Source organism: Ranitomeya imitator, chromosome 2 (genome assembly GCF_032444005.1).
Source record: "Ranitomeya imitator isolate aRanImi1 chromosome 2, aRanImi1.pri, whole genome shotgun sequence".
In the NCBI taxonomy this organism is placed as follows: domain Eukaryota; kingdom Metazoa; phylum Chordata; class Amphibia; order Anura; family Dendrobatidae; genus Ranitomeya; species Ranitomeya imitator.
In genome coordinates, this window is record NC_091283.1 from 518,154,413 (window position 1) to 518,179,627 (window position 25,215).

The 25,215-nt window shown below is 40.8% G+C and overlaps 1 protein-coding gene across 4 annotated transcripts in view; it reads right to left on the bottom strand.

Moving 5' to 3' along the window:
* Positions 1–12,259: 12,259 nt before the first annotated feature.
* The window catches only part of MATN4 (matrilin 4), a 157,061-nt gene continuing 144,105 nt past the window's right edge, over positions 12,260–25,215 (bottom strand). The window contains exons 8-13 of one of the 4 annotated variants that reach the window (XM_069751764.1): positions 23,471–23,593; positions 20,463–20,585; positions 17,395–17,799; positions 17,050–17,202; positions 15,659–15,763; positions 12,260–12,617 (exon numbers count right to left, since the gene is read on the bottom strand). In XM_069751764.1, the coding sequence (XP_069607865.1) occupies positions 12,559–12,617; positions 15,659–15,763; positions 17,050–17,202; positions 17,395–17,799; positions 20,463–20,585; positions 23,471–23,593 (968 nt within the window). In that variant the 3' untranslated portion in view covers positions 12,260–12,558. The remainder of the gene's footprint in view (positions 12,618–15,658; positions 15,764–17,049; positions 17,203–17,394; positions 17,800–20,462; positions 20,586–23,470; positions 23,594–25,215) is intronic. The other 3 variants (XM_069751761.1, XM_069751763.1, XM_069751762.1) reach the window with 3 other exon arrangements.

The following is a 25,215-nucleotide window of genomic DNA, read 5'->3' on the forward strand; positions in this document are numbered from 1 at the left end:
GTATTCTATGGACAGATGAGACAAAGATCAACCTGTACCAGAATGATGGGAAGAAAAAAGTTTGGAGAAGAAAGGGAACGGCACATGATCCAAGGCACACCACATCCTCTGTAAAACATGGTGGAGGCAACGTGATGGCATGGGCATGCATGGCTTTCAATGGCACTGGGTCACTTGTGTTTATTGATGACATAAGAGCAGACAAGAGTAGCCGGATGAATTCTGAAGTGTACCGGGATATACCTTCAGCCCAGATTCAGCCAAATGCTGCAAAGTTGATTGGACGGCGCTTCATAGTACAGATGGACAATGACCCCAAGCATACAGCCAAAGCTACCCAGGAGTTCATGAGTGCCAAAAAGTGGAACATTCTGCAATGGCCAAGTCAATCTCCAGATCTAAACCCAATTGAGCATGCATTTCACTTGCTCAAATCCAGACTTAAGACGGAAAGACCCACAAACAAGCAAGACCTGAAGGCTGCGGCTGTAAAGGCCTGGCAAAGCATTAAGAAGGAGGAAACCCAGCGTTTGGTGATGTCCATGGGTTCCAGACTTAAGGCAGTGATTGCCTCCAAAGGATTTGCAACAAAATATTGAAAATAAAAATATTTTGTTTGGGTTATTTTTATTTGTCCAATTACTTTTGACCTCCTAATATGTGGAGTGTTTGTAAAGAAATGTGTACAATTCCTACATTTTCTATCAGATATTTTTGTTCAACCCTTCAAATTAAACGTTACAATCTGCACTTGAATTCTGTTGTAGAGGTTTCATTTCAAATCCAATGTGGTGGCATGCAGAGCCCAACTCGCGAAAATTGTGTCACTGTCCAAATATTTCTGGCCCTAACTGTATCTATCTATCTATCTATCTATCTGTCTATCTATCTATCTATCTAATATCTATCTATCCCATATCTATCTATCTATCTATCTATCTATCTATCTATCTATCTATCTATCTATCCCATATCTATCTATCCCATATCTATCTATCCTTCTATCTATCTATCTATCTATCTATCTATCTATCTATCTATCTATCCTTCTATCTATCTATCTATCTATCTATCTATCTATCTATTCCATATCTATCTATCTATCTATCTATCTATCTATCTATCCAATATCTATCTATCTATCCAATATCTATCTATCTATCTATCTATCTATCTATCTATCTATCTATCTATCCCATATCTATCTATCTATCTATCTATCTATCCCATATCTATCTATCTATCTATCTATCTATCTATCTATCTATCTATCTATCTATCTATCCAATATCTATCTATCTATCCAATATCTATCTATCTATCTATCTATCCAATATCTATCTATCTATCTATCTATCTATCTATCTATCTATTCAATATCTATCTATCTATCTATCTATCTATCTATCTATCTATCTATCTATCTATCTATCTATCCAATATCTATCTATCTATCTATCTATTCAATATCTATCTATCTATCTATCTATCTATCTATCTATCCAATATCTATCTATCTATCTATCTATCTATCTATCAGAAAAAATGAAACAGCACCGTACAAATGAATTCAGGGTGCAGGGCCCTGCAAACAAATATCCATTTGTATAAATAATAAAAAAGAAAAAAGGAGGCAGCACTCCAAAAAATGATGAAAAAAGTGGACTTTTCTCATTGAGAAAGGCAGGTCACTGCTGAAACGTTGCCACACCATATGGGCTAATAAAGTCCACTTTTTTCATAATTTATCGGAGTGCGGCCTCCTTTTTTCTATCTGTCTGTCTGTCTGTCTGTCCATCTATCTATATCTTTCTGTCTGTCTATCTTTTATATATCTGGAGTGGAATCTACCGAAAGGAAGTTCAATAGAAAACTATTGAACCACTGAACAACGTAGTCTGTCTCATTCTCATAGATTTGGGACACTATGTATATTAAATGTTAGATCCCAGATAATAAAAGTTTTATTTTAATAATTACATGGACATTACTTAGCTGCTATTGTGACGCCCAGGAGACCGGGATACCCAGCACCGGACCAATGGAGTCTGTCTCTTGAGGGGGATGTCACGGGTGGCTTGACCCGGTGCTGTGGCCTCAGGCAATGCACAGTGTAAGGGGTATCATGAGGGGACAGGCACTTACTTGATCAGCAGCAGGTTCTCCCAGCGGTGACGATCTCGATCCTGGATAGATGGCTATTGTCCAAATGAAAGACTGAGGCACTGAAACGTTTAACCAGTTTACTTTAACATAAAAGGATTTACAACCAGTCCTGTCACCGGAGTCTGTATGGGAACTCTGAGTTACTTTGACCCTGCCGGGGTCTTCGCCTCTTATTGTGCGCAATTTCTGTGTGGCCCTGCTGCTGTATGTGAACTGGCTGCCGGCCCAATCTGTCCCCTCCGGGTCCTGGTTCGACGGGCAACCCGAGTCCTTTTATCGGTTTACCCCCTCTGGGAGTACCGCTGAACTCTGTGTCTGTTGCTGCATCCGACCCTAGTGAAGCTGATATCACCTCACGTTTTTCCGGTTGCTGTATTATATATAATGAATACAGCCACGGATCCGGTATCCATCTTTGCGCCTGTTCTGGGTAGTGATTAATGCTACCCGGTTCTCACAATGTCCTTTTTCTCTATCCCTCTTCTCCTCAGGCCGGTGATTTAGGCCTGGTAACAGTCACAGGGCTGTTAGAGATTCAACTGTATGACCTCTCACTATCAGCTCCTTGGCCCAACTGCCATTTCTTCTCTCAGACCAGAATGGATCAAGGGGAGTCTCTGGAGCTCCCCCTTCTGGCCGGAGGTGGTAGTGCAGTCTTGCTATTTTAGTATTTGTACTTACTGTCAGTAACTATTTTTGTGGCAAATACCCCTAGGGGTGCCACATTCCCCCTTAGTTAAGAACAGTACTCCGGGACTGTGGGACAATAACATTTTGAAATAACAATTAATATGTACAGAGTCTTAAAAATGAAAAGTTACAAAAACCACTCAAGGAAACAAAAATAGAGTTCTGTAAAAAGTCACTTCAAATAGCGTCCATTAATACAGTTCTATCCTTGAAGGTATTAGGAAAGGCACTGTACTTAGTGTCCAGGAATTTAGTTCCATTTTTCCAACGGAGTTATCAATATAAAGTCTAAAGAAAGTTCAAAAAGAGCAAAAAGCAAAGTTCAAAAAGCAGTCTTTCCGGAGCTTTGATTTAGTGCCTCCGGGCTGATAAAAAGTTCAAGAATATGCAATAAGTTCATACAGACAAGTCTCTGTAGGCACTGGGCTTAAACGTTGCAGACTGATAGCAATGACTATACTACATTTTCTGTTTAACTATATACGGCATAACATATATACAATTCACATTATGAGCTTTATAGTTGGTAATCTGCATACCTGGCCGGTAATTGACCCTGGGTACTACGCTGTGATCTACGTAATAGAGGTGTCTCTTCATGTGGTGTACTACTGTCTACTGCGGATGTAGTATCTGCCCGCTCTGCTAAAGATAATTCCACGACTATGGAGTTGGCAAGTCCACCGTGAATGGGATTACTCTGACCAGGAATCTGTTCTTCCTGGCCTGGAACCTCCTGTAGTACGGGGTCAGCCTCTTCCTGTCTTGGGACTTCTGGTATTGGGTTCGGTGTTGGGTAAAAGGCCACCATGGGAACCACTACTGCACCATGGTATGTTAGTAGGGTTTTGGGAAAGTCTCCTATACAGGTGTGATACACTTCCTCTTCTTTTTCCTTTACTGGTTGAACCTGTATGGGTTGAATAACTTCTGGTTCTGGCTGGACAACGTCTGGCTCTTTCAATGCTTCCGGACATAATTTAAGATTGTCTCTTGACACTAGTACAGATGTTAAGCCTCCGTTTTTGCTAATGAGACACATTTTAGGATTATCCACTCTTGTTGGTAAAACTGTGTAGGGTACGGCTTCCCACTGATTGTCCAGTTTATTGGTTCGACGATTTCTCTTGAGCACTTGGTCACCCGGTCTTAATGGGGTCGCTAGAGCATTCTGGTTGAAAGTTCGCTCTTGTCTTTCTCTAGTTTGCTGAATGCTTCTTTCCACACTCTCTTGCACTTGGCGATACTGCTTTTGCCGTATGATATCCCAATTGGAGCCTTGAACTTCTGCGTCTGGTTTCAGAATTCCCATTTCTAGATCGATTGGTAATTGGCCGGGTCTTGCACGCATAAGGTAAGCTGGGGTGCAGTTGGTGGAGCTCACCGGGACATGATTATACAGATCCACCAAGTCAGGCAATTTCTCTGGCCATTGATTCCTTTCTGTCTCAGGTAAAGTCTTTAGTAGGTCTATTACAATATGGTTCATCTTCTCGCATAAGCCGTTTGTTTGTGGATGATAGGCCGTCGTCCGGATCTTTTTGCAACCATACATATTACAGAATTCTCTGAAGATCTCTGATTCAAAGGCTGTACCTTGGTCGGTGAGAACCTGTTCCGGATATCCATGGGGTCTACAAAAGTACGTTTGGAACGCTTTGGCTGCTGTTTTTGCTGTCAGATCTTTTACGGGTACTACTACCAAGAAACGTGAATAATGGTCCACGATGGTCAAGGCATAGACATAGCCGGACCGGCTTGGTGTCAACTTCACGTGGTCCATGGCTACAAGTTCAAGTGGTTGTTTGGTGATTATGGGCTGCAGTGGTGCTCTTTGGTTCTTTTGATCGTTTCTTCTGAGGTTACACGGGCCACAATTTCTGCACCACTGTTCGATTGATTTTCTCATCCCGACCCAATAAAATCTTTCTCTTAGAAGTACTTCTAACTTTTTCCAACCGAAGTGACCAGCACCATTATGGTAAGCTTCGAGGACCATCTTCACATCTTGTTTAGGCACAATAATCTGCCAAACCAATTCATGTGTTTTCGGATTGGTGTATCTTCTACAGAGCTTCCCTTGATACAGGAACATTTTGCCTCTCTCTTTCCAGAGTTGATGCGTCTCTTCTGGTGCATCCTCATAGGGATATGCACTTTGCTCAGTCAACAGTTCCTTCACCAACTTCACAGCCGGATTGCTGTCTTGGGTGTCAGCCCATCTATGGTGTGCTAACGGATTAAAATTCACCTCTTGTTGTTTCTGATAGGTACTTGACTGATGATGTTTTGCCTTGGGACGATGGAAGGCTGGTAGTTCAATTTCTTCAAGCTCCCCCGTTTCCTCTTCTACATCTCTCAAGTGTGGCATCCGGGATAGGGCATCGGCATTTCCATTCTTGCGACCTGCTCGATACTTGATTATGAAGTTGTAATTAGATAACCGGGCTATCCATCACTGTTCTAACGCACCTAATTTGGCTGTGTCCAGGTGGGTCAACGGATTGTTGTCAGTATAGACAATAAATTCTGCAGCGGCCAGATAGTGTTTGAAACGCTCCGTCACAGCCCAAACTACTGCCAGTAGTTCCAATTTGAAGGAGCTGTAATTTTCTGAATTTCTTTCAGTAGGCCGGAGCTTTCTACTTGCAAAGGCGATGACTTTCTCCCGACCTTCTTGCTTTTGTGACAGCACCGCTCCTAGTCCCACATTACTGGCATCGGTGTAGAGGATGAAAGGTTTATGGTAATCTGGGTATGCCAGAACCTCTTCTCCGGTTAGTGCCTTCTTTAGTTGTTCAAAGGAGTCTTCCCTTTCGTCGTTCCACTGAAAAGGAGGGTTTCGGTTTGAAGGTTTCTTCGTCTGCCCTACCAAGGTGTCTTGCAAGGGTGCTGCCAACTTGGTAAATCCTTTTATAAATCTGCGATAGTAACCCACCAATCCCAGGAATTGTCTCACTTCTTTTGCGCTGGTAGGTCTTGGCCAATCCCTTATGGCGCTTATTTTCTCGGGATCTGGTGCTACTCCCTCCGAACTCACGATGTGTCCCAGGTACTGTACCTTTGGCTTGAGAAGGTGACATTTGGATGGCTTGACTTTCATGCCATACCTGGATAAGGCTTCGAACACTTCTGCCAGGTCTATTAAGTGTTGTTCGTAAGTCTTTGAGTAGACGATCACATCATCTAGGTACAGGAGGACGGTCTCGAAGTTCTTGTGTCCGAGGCAGCATTCCATCAGCCGCTGGAAGGTACCGGATGCGTTGCAGAGTCCGAACGGCATGCGATTAAATTCACATAGACCCATTGGTGTGGTGAATGCCGTCTTTTCCTTATCTCTCTCAGCCACAGGGACTTGCCAATACCCGCTTGTTAAGTCTAAGGTGGAAAAATAATTAGCAGATTTCAAAGCAGTTAAGGACTCTTCTATCCTAGGCAAGGGGTAGGCGTCTTTATGGGTGATGTTATTAATCTTCCGGTAGTCTACGCACATTCTCATGGTTCCGTCCTTTTTTTTGACAATCACTAGAGGGGCCGCCCAGGGGCTACAGCTGTCTCTTATTACCCCGGCCTGTTTCATTTCCCTCAGCATATCTTTTGCACATTGATAGTGAGCGGGCGGTATGGGTCTATATCTTTCTTTTATTGGGGGATGGTCACCTGTGGGGATTGTGTGCTCTACCCCTTCTATCCGTCCGAAGTCCAATGGGTGTTTACTGAAGACTTGTTCATATTCCGTCACTAGCCTATACACCCCTTGTTTTTGATGGGTAGGTGTTGAATTTATGCCCACGTGTAGCTGTTGGCACCAATCCTCCATTTCTCCATCTGAGCCATTGCCTTCCACCTGACAGGTTGGTTCTAAGGGCTCAATGGTTGTGATGGCATTGTTGTCAACAGTATATAGCTTTGCCATTGTAGCATACCTTGGCAAAGTGACCTCTTCCTCTCCACAGTTCAAAAGTCGTACCGGCACTCGTCCCCGGTGTACCTCGACTATCCCTCGTGCTGTGAGTATAGTGGGCCTGCTGTCGGTGTACACTGGTTCTATTAAGGCTTGATAATCTCGTCCCTTAGTACCAATGGCTGCTCTACACCATACCAGCATTTCTGTTTTTGGTGGGATTACAATAGACGTTGGATCACTTACCCTCACACTGCCGATTTCTCCACCTGCAACTTCTACCTGTTGCCTTAACATCAATACTTTTATTTCCCTCCGGAGAACTCTCTGCTGGCAGGATTGGGCAGTTTCAGCAATTTGCTGTAAGACAGAAATGACTTCGGAAAAGCAGTTCTCTAACACATTCATTCCTATCAATACAGTTGGTTCACAGTTCCGCCGGTCAACATCAACAACAATTATACCCTGTTTATTCAGTTCTACTTTACCAATCTTTATGGTCATCTCCCTGAATCCTAGTTTCGGTACCAACTTACCATTACTGGCCCATATATCTAGTTCAACATCAGAGGGCCCTTTATCAATATCTGCATCAGCCCAGTACCTCTTATAAAGGATATACGGTATAGATGAAATCTGGGAACCTGTGTCCAGCAAAGCGTTGAGGGGAATTCCGTCCAGCACGATAGGGATAATGGGTCGTCCTCCGATGTACCTGTCGTGCCAGGGTGTTGGGCCTTGAAAGTTCATTCCTGCGAAGCGGCCCGCATTCCCAGGGGATTCCCGTTTAAATCACAATCTCGTGCAAAGTGGCCCGGCTGCTGGCAACGGCGGCAAATGGGCTGTCCATCCGGTTGGTAGCGGTCACGGGGTCGTCCTCTCCATGTCGGGTATCTCCGGGGTCTCATCCATGGAACATCCTCTCTACAGTTTGCCAACTCCATCTTGTGTCCTCTCATCTCCTGCATGGTTTTAGCCATTGAAGCAACAACATCAGCTAAAGAGTCAAGCTTTTGTTGAAGAGCCTCATTAGTACTGGGCCCCAGGGGCTTAGCAATGGCCCCAGACATAGCTGATGTCACTGGCACTCCCTGTTGTTGAGGTGCCTCTGCCATGGGTTGCGCAGGATCCTGATCCCGAGGTGCCTCTGCCAGCTGGAGACGTATAGCGCTCTCCTTTAATTGGGCAAATGTCAATTCAGGGTTCTTAAAAACAAGCATGCTCACATGCCCCCGGTGAGAAGGGGTGTAGAGTCCCTCAATAAATTGATCTCTTAGCAGTTTATCCGCTCCGGTGTTAAAAATGGGTTCAGCCAGTGTAAGTGATTTAAGGGCTTCCTGCAGGTTTAAGGCAAAGTCTCTCACGCCCTCATTAGCTTTTTGTTTGCAACTAAAGAATCGTATTTTAGCTTTGCTGCTGGCCGTGGTTTCAAATGTAGCTTTTAATCCAGCAAATATGCGTTCAACAGTGCCTTTTAGATCAGCTGCCCATGCTGTGACTTCTCGCTTAGCATGGCCACTTAACTGCATCATCAGGAGACTAACACGCTGAACTTCACCCACAGGGAACATGTCAAAATGGGCCAGCATCTTTTCTCTGAAATCGTCAAGGGTATTAGGCTCACCTTCATACATTGGAAGCCATGGGCCACCCGGGGTATATGGCATCAGCACCGGCATGATGGGCGCCACTCCTTGCACCGCAGCGCTGCCGGACTCTCTATTGACACTCTGTCTTTCAGCTGCATTAGCGTTGCCGAGTGCTGCGGCGTCTCCGTGCTGCGACATACTGTGCCCCCTTAGTTAATCCGGACCCTTCCGGTCCTCCGCTTCCGTCGGGATAGTGTAGGATTCGTTCCGCTGTGCAGCAGGATCGATTTTCCCCTTGCTCTGATGTCAGAGCGCTCAGCTTGGTGCCGCCCACAATGACACGCCCCCTGCTGCTCCCACCCACCACGCTCTGTAATGGCGGATTCTGAAGTTTTTCAGTTAGACTGGGGCTCAGGTGATGGCGTAGCTCAATTAACAGTCTCGTGCCTAACGGTTATGAAGTGATTACCTCAGGGGATGGCGGCCATCTTTACTCCATTATAACCAATGGGGAAAAGTCACTTTCAATAGTTTTCAATGGGGAATGGATTTTTCTTTAATAAAGTCAATTTTCAAGATTTTTCATCCCAGTTTTCACAGTTTTGGGCTCCAATCACGGCACACAATACCCGGTATACGGGCTGGCTAGATCCTGTTCGTGACGCCAATTGTGACGCCCAGGAGACCGGGATACCCAGCACCGGACCAATGGAGTCTGTCTCTTGAGGGGGATGTCACGGGTGGCTTGACCCGGTGCTGTGGCCTCAGGCAATGCACAGTGTAAGGGGTATCATGAGGGGACAGGCACTTACTTGATCAGCAGCAGGTTCTCCCAGCGGTGACGATCTCGATCCTGGATAGATGGCTATTGTCCAAATGAAAGACTGAGGCACTGAAACGTTTTACCAGTTTACTTTAACATAAAAGGATTTACAACCAGTCCTGTCACCGGAGTCTGTATGGGAACTCTGAGTTACTTTGACCCTGCCGGGGTCTTCGCCTCTTATTGTGCGCAATTTCTGTGTGGCCCTGCTGCTGTATGTGAACTGGCTGCCGGCCCAATCTGTCCCCTCCGGGTCCTGGTTCGACGGGCAACCCGAGTCCTTTTATCGGTTTACCCCCTCTGGGAGTACCGCTGAACTCTGTGTCTGTTGCTGCATCCGACCCTAGTGAAGCTGATATCACCTCACGTTTTTCCGGTTGCTGTATTATATATAATGAATACAGCCACGGATCCGGTATCCGTCTTTGCGCCTGTTCTGGGTAGTGATTAATGCTACCCGGTTCTCACAATGTCCTTTTTCTCTATCCCTCTTCTCCTCAGGCCGGTGATTTAGGCCTGGTAACAGTCACAGGGCTGTTAGAGATTCAACTGTATGACCTCTCACTATCAGCTCCTTGGCCCAACTGCCATTTCTTCTCTCAGACCAGAATGGATCAAGGGGAGTCTCTGGAGCTCCCCCTTCTGGCCGGAGGTGGTAGTGCAGTCTTGCTATTTTAGTATTTGTACTTACTGTCAGTAACTATTTTTGTGGCAAATACCCCTAGGGGTGCCACACTTTATTGTCTTCAATATGATTTCTTAATTATGACAAAGCTATGATCCGTGACTCCAACATAACTGCATTGTCTATTGGAAGTCTGAAGGAGTCTGAAATTGGTCTTCTCCCTTATTAGGCTATGTGCACACGTTCAGGTTTTTTCACGTTTTTTCGCGATAAAAACGCTATAAAAACTCATTAAAAACGCATACATTATGCATCCTATCATTTAGAATGCATTCTTCTTGTTTTGTGCACACGATGCGTTTTTTTCCGCAAAAAAAACGCATCGCGGTAAAAAAAGCAGCATGTTCATTAATTTTGCGGATTTTCAGCGTTTTTCCCGCTATTCTATGCATTTGGGAAAAAAACGCACAAAAAACGCACAAAAACGCGCCAAAAACGCATCAAAAACGCATGAAAAAATGCGAAAAAAACGCATGCAGATTTCTGGCAGAAATGTCCGGTTTTTGTCAGGAAAATTTCTGCAAGAAATCCTGACGTGTGCACATACCCTAAAAAGCTCAGGTTATGTCCACTCTTTCATACTTCACATAGATCTTTTGTGCAGGCTGGATTTATAAGTAACCATCACACATTAAGGGTATGTGCACACGTTCAGGTTTTTTCACATTTTTTTCGTTTTTTTTTTGCAATAAAAACGCGATAAAACCGCATTAGAAACTGCAGACATATGCATCCTATCATTTAGAATGCATTCTGCAATTTTTGTGCACATGATGCGTTTTTTTCTGTGAAAAAAAACCGCATCGCGGTAAAAAAAGCAGCATGTTCATTAATTTTGCGCTTTTTTTGCGTTTTCCCCACTATTCTATGCATTTGGAAAAAATGCAAGAAAAAACACATCAAAAACGCACAAAAAACGCATAAAAAACGGATTTCTGGAAATGTCAGGTTTTTGTCAGGAAAATTTCTGCCAGAAATCCTGATGTGTGCACATAGCCTTAATGAGACATATGAGTCCTAAAGCGAATCAGTCACCAGGTCACAATTGGCTAATTTTTGCTATTGTTTTATACCCGTTGCTCCCCTGAGTATTCTGCTTTTTTTTTTTAAATGCACCATACGGTTCCAGAGATATGTACCTTGTACTTTGTGCTAATTTCTATAGTCTTCACCAAGGGGGCGTTGCTCATTGTATAATTATGCAGAAACAAAAAAAAGCCAATATCTCTGAAACAATATGGTGCATTAATAAAATAAAACAAAACTGATTACACAGGGAGCAGCTGGAATAAAATGTGACAGGTCCTCTTTAAACAGTAGAATCTTTCAGGTCAAATTTGCCAAAAGTAGTTTCACTGCTGAGAGTAATAGGGTGTAACAAGTGAGTACAAGTGAGTACCTGGAATCATCCAGTGGTGATCACCTTGTTTCCATCGATGACTATAATTGTAGTTTTGCTATAATTTTCAGACATTGGATTTCGATTTGTGCTTCCAAAGGTTATATTATAAATGCACCTCAATTTACTGGTGTGTTAGCTCTATTATAAGCAGATTATTATTAATTGTTTGTCCTTAATATTTGATTTACAACATTGTGCCTTATTTTCAAGATGTCGGTGTGATGACATGTGGTAGACTTTGGTTAAAATGAGTTCTGTTGAAGGAGTTTGCTGTTTTTTTTTTTTTAAATAAATTGTCTTTTTAGGCCTCATGAACTTAATAAAATCCTATTATGGACCCTTAGGCTCCCCATGTCTTGTCTTATGGTGACTCAGAAAAAGATGGAGAATTCTTCATTTCCTTCCCACAAATTTCCCATGAAATTTGAGATAAAACAGAAATTCTGTATGTCATAGTATATGACTAAAGATTTTTTTAATCTGATTTGTATTCCAAATCCATACACCCCACATCTATCACAATTTCACATGCAATAGGCACATTTCCACTTTGCACCTAATTGTGGTCTGGTTCTATGTGACACATTTTGTAAACATTTTATTTTGCAGTTGAAATTAAACAAGACCAGAATATGGTCCTCATACAACATAGGACACAGCACATGCATAGATACGACCGATGACTTGGTGAACAATTAAGACAGGATCTGTTATTTCCGCCATGCACTCCTACATAAAACTTACTCAAGCATAAAACTTCAATGATGGAAATCAATATTATCTGGCTGAATTATGATGCTGTTTTATATGGCAGCAATGCTATGTTCACACTGGTTGTGATGTTGGCAAGATCGACTTCTAATATTTTTCTTGTCTTTTTCTGAAGAGGTTGTCCAGTTATAGATTATGTAACTTATCTAATACTAAATTAAACCAACATCTTTTAGAGAAACTTTGAGAACGTATATGCATGTTTAAATAAAGTACTGTTATCGTGAGATATGATTCGTTTTGTTAAGTTTTATTAAAAAGTTAAACCAAAAATTAAATAAAAAATATCTCCTAACACTCTATGCCACTAACATGGTTTCCATTTCCTACAGAAGAAAACAGTAAAATCCTTATAATAATAAACAACAATCTATTCACATTTATTTAAATATAGATAGTTTTACAGCTCTGCTTGGCATGCCAGTCTATGCCTCCAGAAAGGGATTACAAAATGATACCACGTGACATCAAAAAGTCACATAGATCTCTTCATAGCGTCTTTAGTTTTTTTTTTTTTTACGAGCATCTTCATTTCTTATCAGCCAGCTGGTTTTCCAGGGATTCAAGTCTTGCTGTCAGCTGAGATAGTAAAGAACGTTAAGGCAAATTTTTAGGATATTGGACAACTGTTTATAAGTGCTTTAACTTTCATTATATTTAAAAGGAAATGCATAGATAATTCTCTTTTTCACTAAAATGAACCATGGAGGAACCTGACTCACATATCTGTGGGCGCCGCTGGTGTCCGTCCGTGACCAATCCATCCAGAACATCCATGTGAACAGAATCTTACCAGGTAACAAGTGGAAAAACTAAAGATCAAAGTCTACAAGTTGAGGGTCTACGCTGGCCCTACACTTAAATGGGTTATGCCAAGAACAAAATGCATAACCTATTTGCATGTGGTTGGACCCCTAACGACCATATATTAATCTCCTACTGAAATAAGCATGTAGAATAAAAATCTTTGTGGAATAGCCACTTTAAGATAGCTGTCAACATCTATTCCTCCCAAGTCCTTGAGTTTGTATGTAAATTTAAATGGATAAAGAGAAATTAACAACATGCTCAAATTTGCTTGAGAGTTGCTGTACCAAATTTACATTGCCAAAAGGGTATTGTGAATATATACTCAGAAGAAAGCAGTCATAAGGGGAGGAAGGTATTAGCCGAAACGCATTTCGGGGTGGACGGGAGCGGCGTGCCTGTGGTCTTTTGATACTTTGCCTATTGGTATGTATATTCAACAAATTATTATGTAAATTAGGCACATTAACCCCTTAATGACCGCCAATACGTCTTTTAACTGACCTGAGATATAAGAAAATAGTCTCCCCATACAGATGACAATCCAGCATCTGTTGGTTGTACACTATAGCTGACAACTTGCTGTACCAGCCACGATCAGTATTTGCGCCTTCTAAATCTGTTTAACCCCTTAGATGCTGCTGTCAATAGTGACTACATCATTATACATGGTTAACAGAGGGCGGGGGCTTCTTCTTTATCCCAATTGGTGCCCTCAGATCATGATTTTGTTGTCCTGATGTTTGCGATGGCAATTCATGACCAAATAGTGGCCTTAGAGTCTGCCGGCTGTAGTAATCTGTTTAGAAGTTAGCAACATTTAGGTGGTAAAAATACACATTTTCATTTCTGTCATGCCATTTTGCATTAATTCCTGTAAAGCACCTGAAGGGTTAATAAACTACCTGACAGCAGTTTTCAATATGTTTAGGGGTGCTGTTTTTAAAATGGTATCACGTTTGGGGGTTTCCCAATATATGGGACCCCTAAAGTCACTTTAAATATGGATAAGTCCCTAAAAAAATAAATGTGGTAAATTTCTTTGAAAAAATGAAAAATTGCTGCTACATTTTTAAACCTCCTAAAATGCTAACAAAATAAAATAACATTTTACAAATGGTCCTGATGTAAAGCAGACATGTGGGAAATGTTATTTATTAATGGTTTGCTGTTGTATGACTATCTGGATTAAAGGGATAATCATTCAAATTTAGAAAATTGCTAATTTTTGAACATTTTTCTCAAATTTTTTATATTTTTTATAAATAAACACAAAAAATGTTGAACTAAATTTACCATTATCATAAAGTATAATGTGTCATGAAAAAACAATCTCAAAATCACTGGGATTTGTTGAAGCGTTGCAGAGTTATTACCACATAACGTGACACTGGTCAGATTTCAAAAATTTGGCTCGGTCACTAAGGGGTTAAATGTCAGTGCTGCTGGTTATTATGGCTGGTTAATACTTTTTTCTATACTCTTTACTGATGGATACCACTGTTGTTTGATTGGTACGGCCTCATGCACCTGCACCTGTCCCATTGTGTGTGCTGAGTTCGGCATGGGGGATTTCCCATCTGTCATTTTATGCCTGTTAACATTAATAAAGTTGTTTTGTATTTTCATATATTATGGCCTTATGACTGCTTTCTTCTGAGTATATATTCCTAGTGAATGAGCAGTTAGTCTGGTATGGTCCTGTCCAGTCATACGAATATTGCGGCTAATTAATTCACAAAAGAGTTCAATGTTACACTATTGACTAGTATGCTTTCCACTAAGTGTTTTTGGCCAAAAGGGTATTGTGCACGGTCAGTGTCGGGCTAGGGTGCAAAGGACCCACCAGTAACATTGACTCTGTTCAATTACATGCAAATATTACATTACCCTCACTCATAAATTCCTCTCTGCTTCTATATAATAATGAACTGGGTAGTTTCCTAAATGAATGATGAGATCCTGTCTTTATCTGTGCATAATGAAACAAGTGTATTGTGCTAACCACTGTTCATGTGTGTGTATGTGTGTGTGTGTGTGTGGGTATGGACTCATGGGCCAATGTGAGCTTTTACATGGATCCAATTGGATCTATGCAAAATAGTCTCCAAGCATGATACGATTCCCACAGCACCTACACCACCCATTGTGCTGAAGCATCACACGACTCCAGAGTCACATCTCCACTAGGACCTGCTCCTGCGACCTGTGCTTCTTTTGCCAGGTGCCACTGTATTCATTCTGCATCTGGCACTGGTGATAAAAGGGCATCTCAACCAGAAGCTCTGGATGGCACAGCTCTGCCAAGCCACTAAGATTAGGGTGGCTGGGACCTGCAGTGCTGTCCTGTCTGACAGTATGGGTGCGTGGTCTGTCCAGCTGGAGTTATCAGCTCCCTATATCAGTCTGTTGGAAAGCACCACACCCAGCTTAAGTTCCCAGCTTACTGCTGGAAGCTGCCAGATATAGCCTTATGCTCCTCTGGTTTAGTCCTGTTTACTTCCTGTCTAGTGTATTTGTTTCATGTTTTTTGACCTCAGCTTTTTTCGCTAACTATTCTTGTGCCTTCTGGTTTTGCACCTTCTCTGCTCTCTTGATTTGTACCTGGCTACCTGACCACTCCTGCCAGTCTGTATCTTCGAACAGAGGCTGCTTCTGTGGCCCTTGCCTTAGAACCTTGGGTAAGTCCAGATCCCTGTACAGGGATTAAAGGGTGAAGGCCAGGGCAACTCCTGGGAAACTGAGTGGCTTGAGCTAAGCAATTTTTACCTTCAATTGTATTTAGGATGAATAATATAATACTAGAACATAGAAAGGATATGTTTGTCTGCCAGGTTTCCTAGCGCCGTGAGGGTATTTGTCTGGAAACTGACGAGATGCTCACAGTCACAGGGGTTCTTAAACTCTGTCTCTCCCTTTATCTCCTCTGCAAATACAAAGTTTAATTTCTTTACTATTATGCTTCATTAATAAAACAAATTTCATGCAGAAAACATTTCCTTGGTTCCTAAGGAGAACATTCGACATATTCCTGTCTAAGTAAATCTTATCAAAAAGTTGGTCCTGTTGCAACTAGGTTAAATCACCTCAGGCAGACATTGTGTTATTTGTGTGCCTGGGCTAGAGAGGTTTAACTTGAGAAATACCATAGATCCAGTATGATAAAGATAATAACATAGGCATACTATATTACTTATTACAGATATGTATACATTTTCTGGTTTAGGATGTTATGCTAAAAGTTGTCCAAGAGTAGAAAAGGGTTGTGCTTCTTTTCCATAAATATTATCTCTGTGGTCAATATGGCTTGTTTGGTATTGCAGCTCATTCTCATTTATTGAGAGTCTGATAGCACAAAATGACTGTCGACACTAAGCACAGGGGTGCAGTGCACCCTGGCCAAGCAGTTCAGAGCACCTTTCAGCCCACCTATGTTCTACCTAATTCCAACTTTCTCTGATTTCTGTAAAGCTAGAGCTGTCAATCAAGGAAGAGGAGTGAAGAGATGCAAAACTAGTAAGCGGGAAGGTGCACCAAATGGTTTGGTCATACCAAGAGTGAATCAAATGCCTGTTTTGTTTTTCACAGTCATTTTAAACTGCCAGACTCACGTTAAGTGAATGAGTTTGAAAGTTTGCCTATGAACAATAGTGTTGTTGTTTCCATCATCGGACTGCGAGAGATGGCCCATAGGCCTCTTTTACACATAACATGACATAAGTATCATAAATGGCACTTAGTAAATGGACCGTTCTTTCACCAATGTAGCATTGGACCCAGGAGTATCAAGTCACAACTCTCACCTCATGATTAATAGGCTGATGTAGCTCTATCTTCATGGATCTGTCAATATCAAATCACCTAATTTTTCAATGGCTTACCAACGATCTTACATTCTTTCTCATTCAATGGTTGCTCACTAAACTCTTCTGTGATTATGTCCACAACTCAGGAGCCCTCTTATATTAAAGTACAGGAAAGGCCACTGGATGAAATTAGCGAGGGATGCTGGCAAGGCATATGCTCCATGTGATGGGTGTCTGGTAAAGGCACTAATAAGCCACTATGTTAGAGTTGGGCAACAAACTGAACATTAACTCATTGTGAAGGAAATTCCAAATGTTAGTTGGTGGCAGCAAATGATAATCATAATTTACATTTTACCCGCCATAGGAAGAGAACCCACCCTAGTCAGTAGTCAGTACATCTTACCTGGGCAAACATTAAGTTTTAGGTCTTCAGCAATTAAATTCATCGCAGTAAAGTCGCCTGTGTAGAAGGAATGCTTGTTCACAGGTTCTGATGCAATTTCATTGAGTTCATCTTCAACTGCTTTCCCAACACCCACAGCATACATAGTAATTCCTGCAAACCAGAATGTAGAAAATGTACTAACACCTACAGTAACCCAGTCCCTGCTCCATGTGAAATTTTGCAAATCCATGTGATTCAATCTTGATTGATTTTGTGTCAGTTAAAGCTTCTTAGTACTTACAAGTAAGTCAAATATACTGTAGGCCACACATTATTTTTCCCAAACATTTTGCCTTCTCTTACCTGCTTCCTTGGCTTTTTTGGCCCATTCAGAGATGTCATCTTGGGAACGACCATCAGTGAACACCAAACCTATTTTAGGGACATTTGGCCTGGCACCTTCCTGCTGAGAGAAGCTGTGCTCAACCATATGTTTCAAAGCCAGCCCGGTCATGGTGCCTTTCTCCATGTAAGCGATGTTATTTACAGCATTCTTGATATCATTAGCAGTTTTAAACTGGTTCAAAGAAAACTCAGTGCGCACGCGGCTAGAGTACTGAACAAGGCCAACATGTGTGCCATGGGCAGAAACATCCAAGGTATCTACGATCTTAATCACAAACTGCTTCACAAGCTCGAAGTTCTGGGGTCTGACACTTTTAGAACCATCAATCACAAATACCAAATCAACGTATCCAGTGGAGCATTCTAGGAAACAGAAAATCATGCCATTATTATACTATATTACCCAAAGGGAGCCTTAAAAAATCAATCATTTTTCGAGTGCATTGGAAATGTTGGGTTGGGGGAATGGATGGCTATAATAAACTCCTCTAAGCAATTTAGAAGAAATAAGAGATAAAGAGCACTTTTACTAACCCCTTTATTAATGTGTAATGTAAGATGTATAGATAGTTGGCAAAAGGAGAAATTTTGCTATGCACAGTAATACATTTGGAATAACTGGAAATATTAACTGATTTGTTTTGAAATAGGAGACTCTGAAAAGGAACCTGTCAACAAATATACCACATCCACCTCTAAATATAACAATAGCTGTCTACAGGTCTCCATTTCAGAAATGAACCTTAGAGCATAAAGTAAAAATTGTTATTACAGTAGTGAGCACTACCTTTAAAAAGTCAAGAGGTGGTCCTGGTCTTCTCCAGAGCCATATGTTCCTACCATTACAAGGCAGCTCCAGCGCATATGAAGCCGAGCCCAGTACATCTTACTTTACTGTGCGTGTGCCAGTTTCCATTGGAGCTACCTTTTAATGCCAAGACTACGTCACTCCAGAGGAAACTGGGATGCATTTCTTTCTCTGCTTCTCAATCTCTCTCTCTCGATCTCTGACAATCTCTCCCTCTCTCTTAATCTCTCTCTCAATCTCTCTCTCTCGATCTTTCTCTCGATTTCTTGCGCGATCTCGATCTCTCTCACTCGATCTCTCACTTGATCTCTTTCTTTCGATATCTCTCTCCCTTTCTCTTGCACTCTATACTGTATGTATATATATATATATATATACTGTATAATATACACAGTACAGACCAAAAGTTTGGACACACCTTCTCAATTAAAGATTTTTCTGTATTTTCATGACTATGAAAATTGTACATTCACAATGAAGACATCAAAACTTTGAATTAACACTTGTGGAATTATATACTTAACAAAAAAGTGTGAAACAACTGAAATTATGTCTTATATTCTAGGTTCTTCAAAGTAGCTACCTTTTGCTTTGATGACTGCTTTGCACACTCTTGGCATTCTCTTGATGAGCTTCAAGAGGTAGTCACCGGGAATGGTTTTCACTTCACAGGTGTGCCCTGTCTGGTTTAATAAGTGGGATTTCTTGCCTTATAAATGGGGTTGGGGCCATCAGTTGTGCAGAAGTCTGTTGAATACACAGCTGATAGTCCTACTGAATAGACTGTTAAAATTTATGGCAAGAAAATAGCAGCTAAGTAAAGAAAAACGAGTGGCCATCATTACTTTAAGAAATGAAGGTTAGTTAGTTTGAAAAATTGGGAAAACTTTGAAAGTGTCCCCAAGTGCAGTGGCAAAAACCATCAAACGCTACAAAGAAACTGGCTCACATGAGGACCACCCCAGGAAAGGAAGACCAAGAGTCACCTCTGCTTCTGAGGATACGTTTATCCGAGTCACCAGCCTCAGAAATTGTAGGTTAACAGCAGCTCAGATTAGAGACCAGGTCAATGCCACACAGAGTTCTAGCAGCAGAGACATCTCTGCAACCACTGTTAAGAGGAGACTTTGTGCAGCAGGCCTTCATGGTAAATAGCTGCTAGGAAACCACTGCTAAGGACAGGCAACAAGCAGAAGAGACTTGTTTGGGCTAAAGAACACAAGGAATGGACATTAGACCAGTGGAAATCTGTGATTTGGTCTGATGGGTCCAAATTTGAGATATTTGGTTCCAACCACCGTCTCTTTGTGCGACGCAGAAAAGGTGAACGGATGGACTCTACATGCCTGGTTTCCACCTTGAAGCATAGAGGAAGCACTGTTGGGGATTTATTCAAAATTGAAGGCATACTGAACCAGCATGGCTACCACAGCATCTTGCAGCAGCATGCTATTCCATTCGGTTTGCGTTTAATTGGACCATCATTTATTTTTCAACAGGACAATGACCCCAAACACACCTCCAGGCTGTGTAAGGGCTATCTGACCAAGATGGAGAGTGATGGGGGTGCTACGCCAGATGACCTGGCCTCTACAGTCACCAGACCTAAACCCTATCGAGATGGTTTGGGGTGAGCTGGACTGCAGAGTGAAGGCAAAAGGACCAACAAGTGCAAAGCATCTCTGGGAACTCCTTCAAGATTGTTGGAAGACCATTCCCGGTGACTACCTCTTGAAGCTCATCAAGAGAATGCCAAGAGTGTGCAAAGCAGTCATCAAAGCAAAAGGTGGCTACTTTGAAGAACCTAGAATATAAGACATAATTTCAGTTGTTTCACACTTTTTTGTTAAGTATATAATTCAACATGTGTTAATTCATAGTTTTGATGCCTTCAGTGTGAATGTACAATTTTCATAGTCATGAAAATACAGAAAAATCTTTAAATGAGAAGGTGTGAACAAACTTTTGGTCTGTACTGTATATACTGTATATCAAAGTGACAAATATTCTAATGTCCATATGTATAGTTAACTCTTCATCTACCGAATCTCTACTATGGATTATATATAAATTACTCTCTTTGGTGGAGGAAGAGTTAGCTAGTTGGCTATACTCTACATATGGTCAGTACAAGTAGTGTCATGTTGACTTATTATTCTCTCCTTATAAAGTATATATATCTTTACAGACAACATGCATCTGGCACATGGATACTCACTATTGCAGGTTTTTCCATCTGCTTGCAGTTCTTGTCCCTCTGGACAAATGCAGTGGTATGATCCAGGTGTGCTGACACACTTAAACTCACATCCGTGATCCACAATATTGCACATGTCAGTAGCTGAAAGTATATTAGAAATTACAATACAGAATGTAATTGTCCATGGAGAAGAGAAAACATTGATATTATTTTCTTGGCAAGCAATATTGCTTTTTTGATCCGAGCCCTTTTGAAAAATGAAAATTGTATAATAGTTATGCATGGTGGTCATGTGTTAAGTCTCACTGGGTAAGTTATTATAGTAACGCTCTGTTCACATTATATTCATGGCTTACATTTGGCATCTATGTTTACAAACTGGCATAGGACCCAAGTCATAAATGTATTCAAAATCGCATAGGTCTGCCATTGAGACTCATTGTAAAAAATATAACATAGTCCCGTATAATACTGTACATTTTTAATGAGATCCCCTTGTATTGAAAAGCATAGTTTTCTATACAGTTAAAAAGGTATACTGACACATAGTGGTCAAATATTTTTAGTAATGACAGTCTATGGCCACATTGATATATACCGTATGTAAAATGAACATAGCATTACAGAATGTTGTCTTCTTGTCCTTTACATGTTTCGACATAAGGTGGTCTTCACGGATAAAGAGGAGATTTTACCTTGGGCTTCTAGAAATATGGAAGACTAATCATCCTTTGAACCAGGGTGAATGATTCTCCTTGCATTGTTATTGCAGTGTGTCATTTATTATTATGGAAAGTTGGCTAAGATGTCTACAAAAGTGGTTACTCTCTTTCAGAAGTGACTAAACAGGAAATACCAGGCTTGCAGACCATGAACGTGAAGGATGATATTCATAAACTGAAGAAATGAAAACAGAGGCTAAAACAATTATTTTGCATTCTTCACATTGAAACTTTTTCTTGTTGGAGCAAACCATTTTGTTCATGGAGTGTATTAAATTCTGTATCGTCTCCAGTCTGAAATTAAATATGGAACTTTAACTACTGTTCTCGTGATTTCCTGCCCGAAGGGCCCTAGACTGTAAATCCTGCCAAGAAAAATTACATTGAGCACTTATCAAAGCCATAAGGTCTCACAACTGGAGTAGGACATAAAAAAACAGTATGAGAATTTCTGTATAAACATGATGGATAATGATAATCTCGCTATCGACTGACTGAAGGAGGATTGTGAAAAGCAAATTCTCAATGGTCCAAGATCATGAATAAGCAAATTTAATAGAATGCTATCAAACTATCATATAGGAAATTCCATAAGAACTTTAACCTCCAAAGTAGCTTCTTAACGAAATAAGTATTAATCAAATTATATTTATTTTAATGTGACATCAACTCTCTGTGCTTTGATTATATAAACAAGAAGTAACTTTGATATTTGAGGTGATGAAGAGTTAAGATGCCAAAAGAAATTTAAAATGAGGGAGTCAATTAAATATCTGTATACACAGTATGGCCTTAAGATCACTAGATGGCCATAGAGAAATAATTACCAAAATTTTCACAGCAGATAAACCACAGCCAAAAATGTTCTCCTCACAGGAAACTGATCTTTGTGAGGAACCCCCACTACAATGACAACCATATAGTAAATAATATTGGCATATCTTGCTGTTATTGTTTTCTGAGGACCACCCTACCAAGTTAGAAATCCTAGTTAGGAAACATCATTAATCATGCCTCTATTGACTGCCAGCCTTTGAAATATAGAAAGTTGAAGATTATTGTAAACACCAGGGCTGGACTGGCCATCTGGCAATTCTGGCAAATGCCAGATGGGCCTTTCTTGTCATAGGCTGCCTTGTCTGCTACATTGTTAACAGAATCGGTGTTCTCAAGACCTCCATACTGTTAAGAGTTGTAACGGAGCACAAAGTCGTTGACTCTGTCACTTACCCCAGCAGGCCTCAGGTATCATTAGAAATATTGGTCTTGTAGTAAATCTTGCTTTCCTCCACCCAGGGTAATAGTTGTAATATATCCCAATCTGGTGCTTGGGAATAGGGACAGCATGGGCTTGTGTGATTTCAAATGCCAGGGCTGAATTTGAGCCCCAGTAAACACCCTACATGTAGCAAGGTATAAATCAAACTTGGAAACGTTTCTCAAACACCTGGAAGGCTCCTGTTAAAAAATGGCAGAGCTTCTGGACAGTGAAATGAGTTGGCAAATCACCTAGAAATCACAGGAGCCTCCCAGAACCTCCTGAGAACCAGTGCTCTCTAAAGGTTTCTTGTTCCCGGTATCAGGATGATGCAGCATCAGACTAACCCTGGTGTCCATATGCACAAGGGGCAAGGCCTATAAAAGGGGTGTAATTGAGAAATATTTCCATCTTTAAGACAGTCATGATTACAGCTCATAATTCATCATGAATTCTAAAATGAAGAAAGGCCCCATGGGGATGATGTTCTCCTAAATCCTATTACTAGTCAATTTATTTTTTTTTAGCATGAAACCTGAAATAAACATATTAATATACTGAAGAAGACAACACAGCAGTTATTTTCTTCCTGGAATTATAATATCATGATAATGTTAAATGAGTATAAGGTGAGTAAAAATAATAAATGCAAATCAGAAAAAATAATTTTGTGAACCCTTGTCTTCTATGACAGAAGCTATAAAATAGGGATCCTTCCAATGGAGTCACATATGTCCTACATGTGAAGGGTTTCACCAATAATATGGAGTCCAAACCGCTCTGAAAAATTGATTCATAGTAATGAATCTACATACTGCACCTGTATGAACAGAAGAAGTATGAACATTTTTTACTTAGGTAGGTAGCAGTACATTTAAAAGCTTTGTGATAAGTGGTTGGTATTCACCAATTTATCAACCACCCTTATGGTTATTTTCCACCACGTAATTATTAATGAAGAAATTAATCAAGGACACATATGGAATCAACAAAGGTGACCCATTTGGGAACACCCATAATGTGACGGGACTTTACATTCCACTTACACAGACATGTCTTGCCATCGCTCTGAAGAGTGTAGCCCTCATTACAGCGGCAGTAATAGCCATTCAGGATACCCACACACTCATGCTGACAGCTGTGATTCCCATATGAACAGTAGTCAATCACTACAATCCAGAAGACAGATATTAATAATACACAGTTATGTGACTTGGATCCCTCAAACCCCATCAAATTATTTGTAATAATGCCTTCACAGTATCTGCGGGAATGTAAGACATTTTAGATTATTTGATGTTTCAGAAAGGAATCTTTGTGGAAAAAGGTCAATAAAATGAGGTAGTTTTAGCTCCAGTTGGATCAACATGAAAGTTGATTTCATTATTGTTTTAATGACACAAGCGCTGGTGTCTCGTTCAGACAGATCTTTCATGCAGGATTGAAATAAAAGCCCCTTGTTGTCTTTATGGGATTTCTTCAGTTTCATAATCAAGACCAGAAAAATGCTGTCTGTGAGGAGTCACTTGACTATAACATCTACTTACTAATCAAAAGCACAACATAAAAGTGTATAAGCAGCAACACTGGGATTAAGAAAAGACTCGGACTTTTGGGGGGCTCGGTTCTCAGGTATGACTTAAGTGGAAGTATTATGATGGTCACATGAAAGCTGGTTCTGTCAGATAGGGTTATCTACTGATTTGCTCATCTATGTAAGTCTTCAGTGTTATAAAAGATAGATGGGGAATAGAACAATGACAGTCCTGGGTAAGGGACAAAACCTCATGTACCATACCATTTGACGTACCATTGAAGAGAAAACAAATTTGAATCCAATATATGATTATGCTTGCTATGAAAGAAATCCCATTTCCAGAAAGTGCTCTGACTTTTTGATGCAGCCCTGTCTAAACCTTTCCTCTTGCACTAGATTGATGGATGGATCTTCCTTTTTTGAGGCAACAGCCTTATTGACATGCAGAGTACATGAGTAAGGACTTTGCCGACAGTAGGGAGAGTACCATAAATCCATTGAACTTGAAACTCGTGGTACACATGTGAGACTCAGGCACAAAACACTGCAATGTTTCAATAACGTGGAACTATCAATCAAAGGTAAAGGAGAGGCAATAGTTAAGGTTTACAGCAGAGAACCAGATCGCTTGACATAATTGGGATTGACTGCATAGCATTTTGTGAATTTATTTGAATGCTAGATAAAAATGTTATATTTTTTGTCTCCTACTCAGCATTGACAGACTCAGGATAAAACAAACTAAACCTGCCCATACAAATTAGACAAATTATAACAATAATAATCTAATGCAAACAGGGGCATCCTGGCAGTCCTCCAGTGGCAGGTATCAGGGAGGGTAGGTCTTGCATAAGAGGTTTGTACAATCCTTTGTTTTGTTGGAAGACAAGCCATTATTAACAATGTCGGGCAATGGCTTGTCTCCCTTTCCCTATTGGGTAAAGTTGAGTGTAGATTTTTTGAGAAAGTAAAGATTCATAAAATAAAGAACAGGTGCCTAAAAGTTACTTTATAAGTTTAGCCATGTTTAGACATAACTTCAGGTAGACCACCCAGAGTTGACTACGTAAGCGTGTATGGTAGAAGGTAAATGATGCCTTTACTAACATTTGAACAATAATTAGGCAAGTCCATTTCTGAGAAGCAGAAATACTGTTTCTGCGATTAGTGTACTAGCTTTCTTTTATTAATGGACGTGCTATATTATTCCATGTTTTCGAGTCGTAATTTTAGTTAAATAGTATTGTCATATCT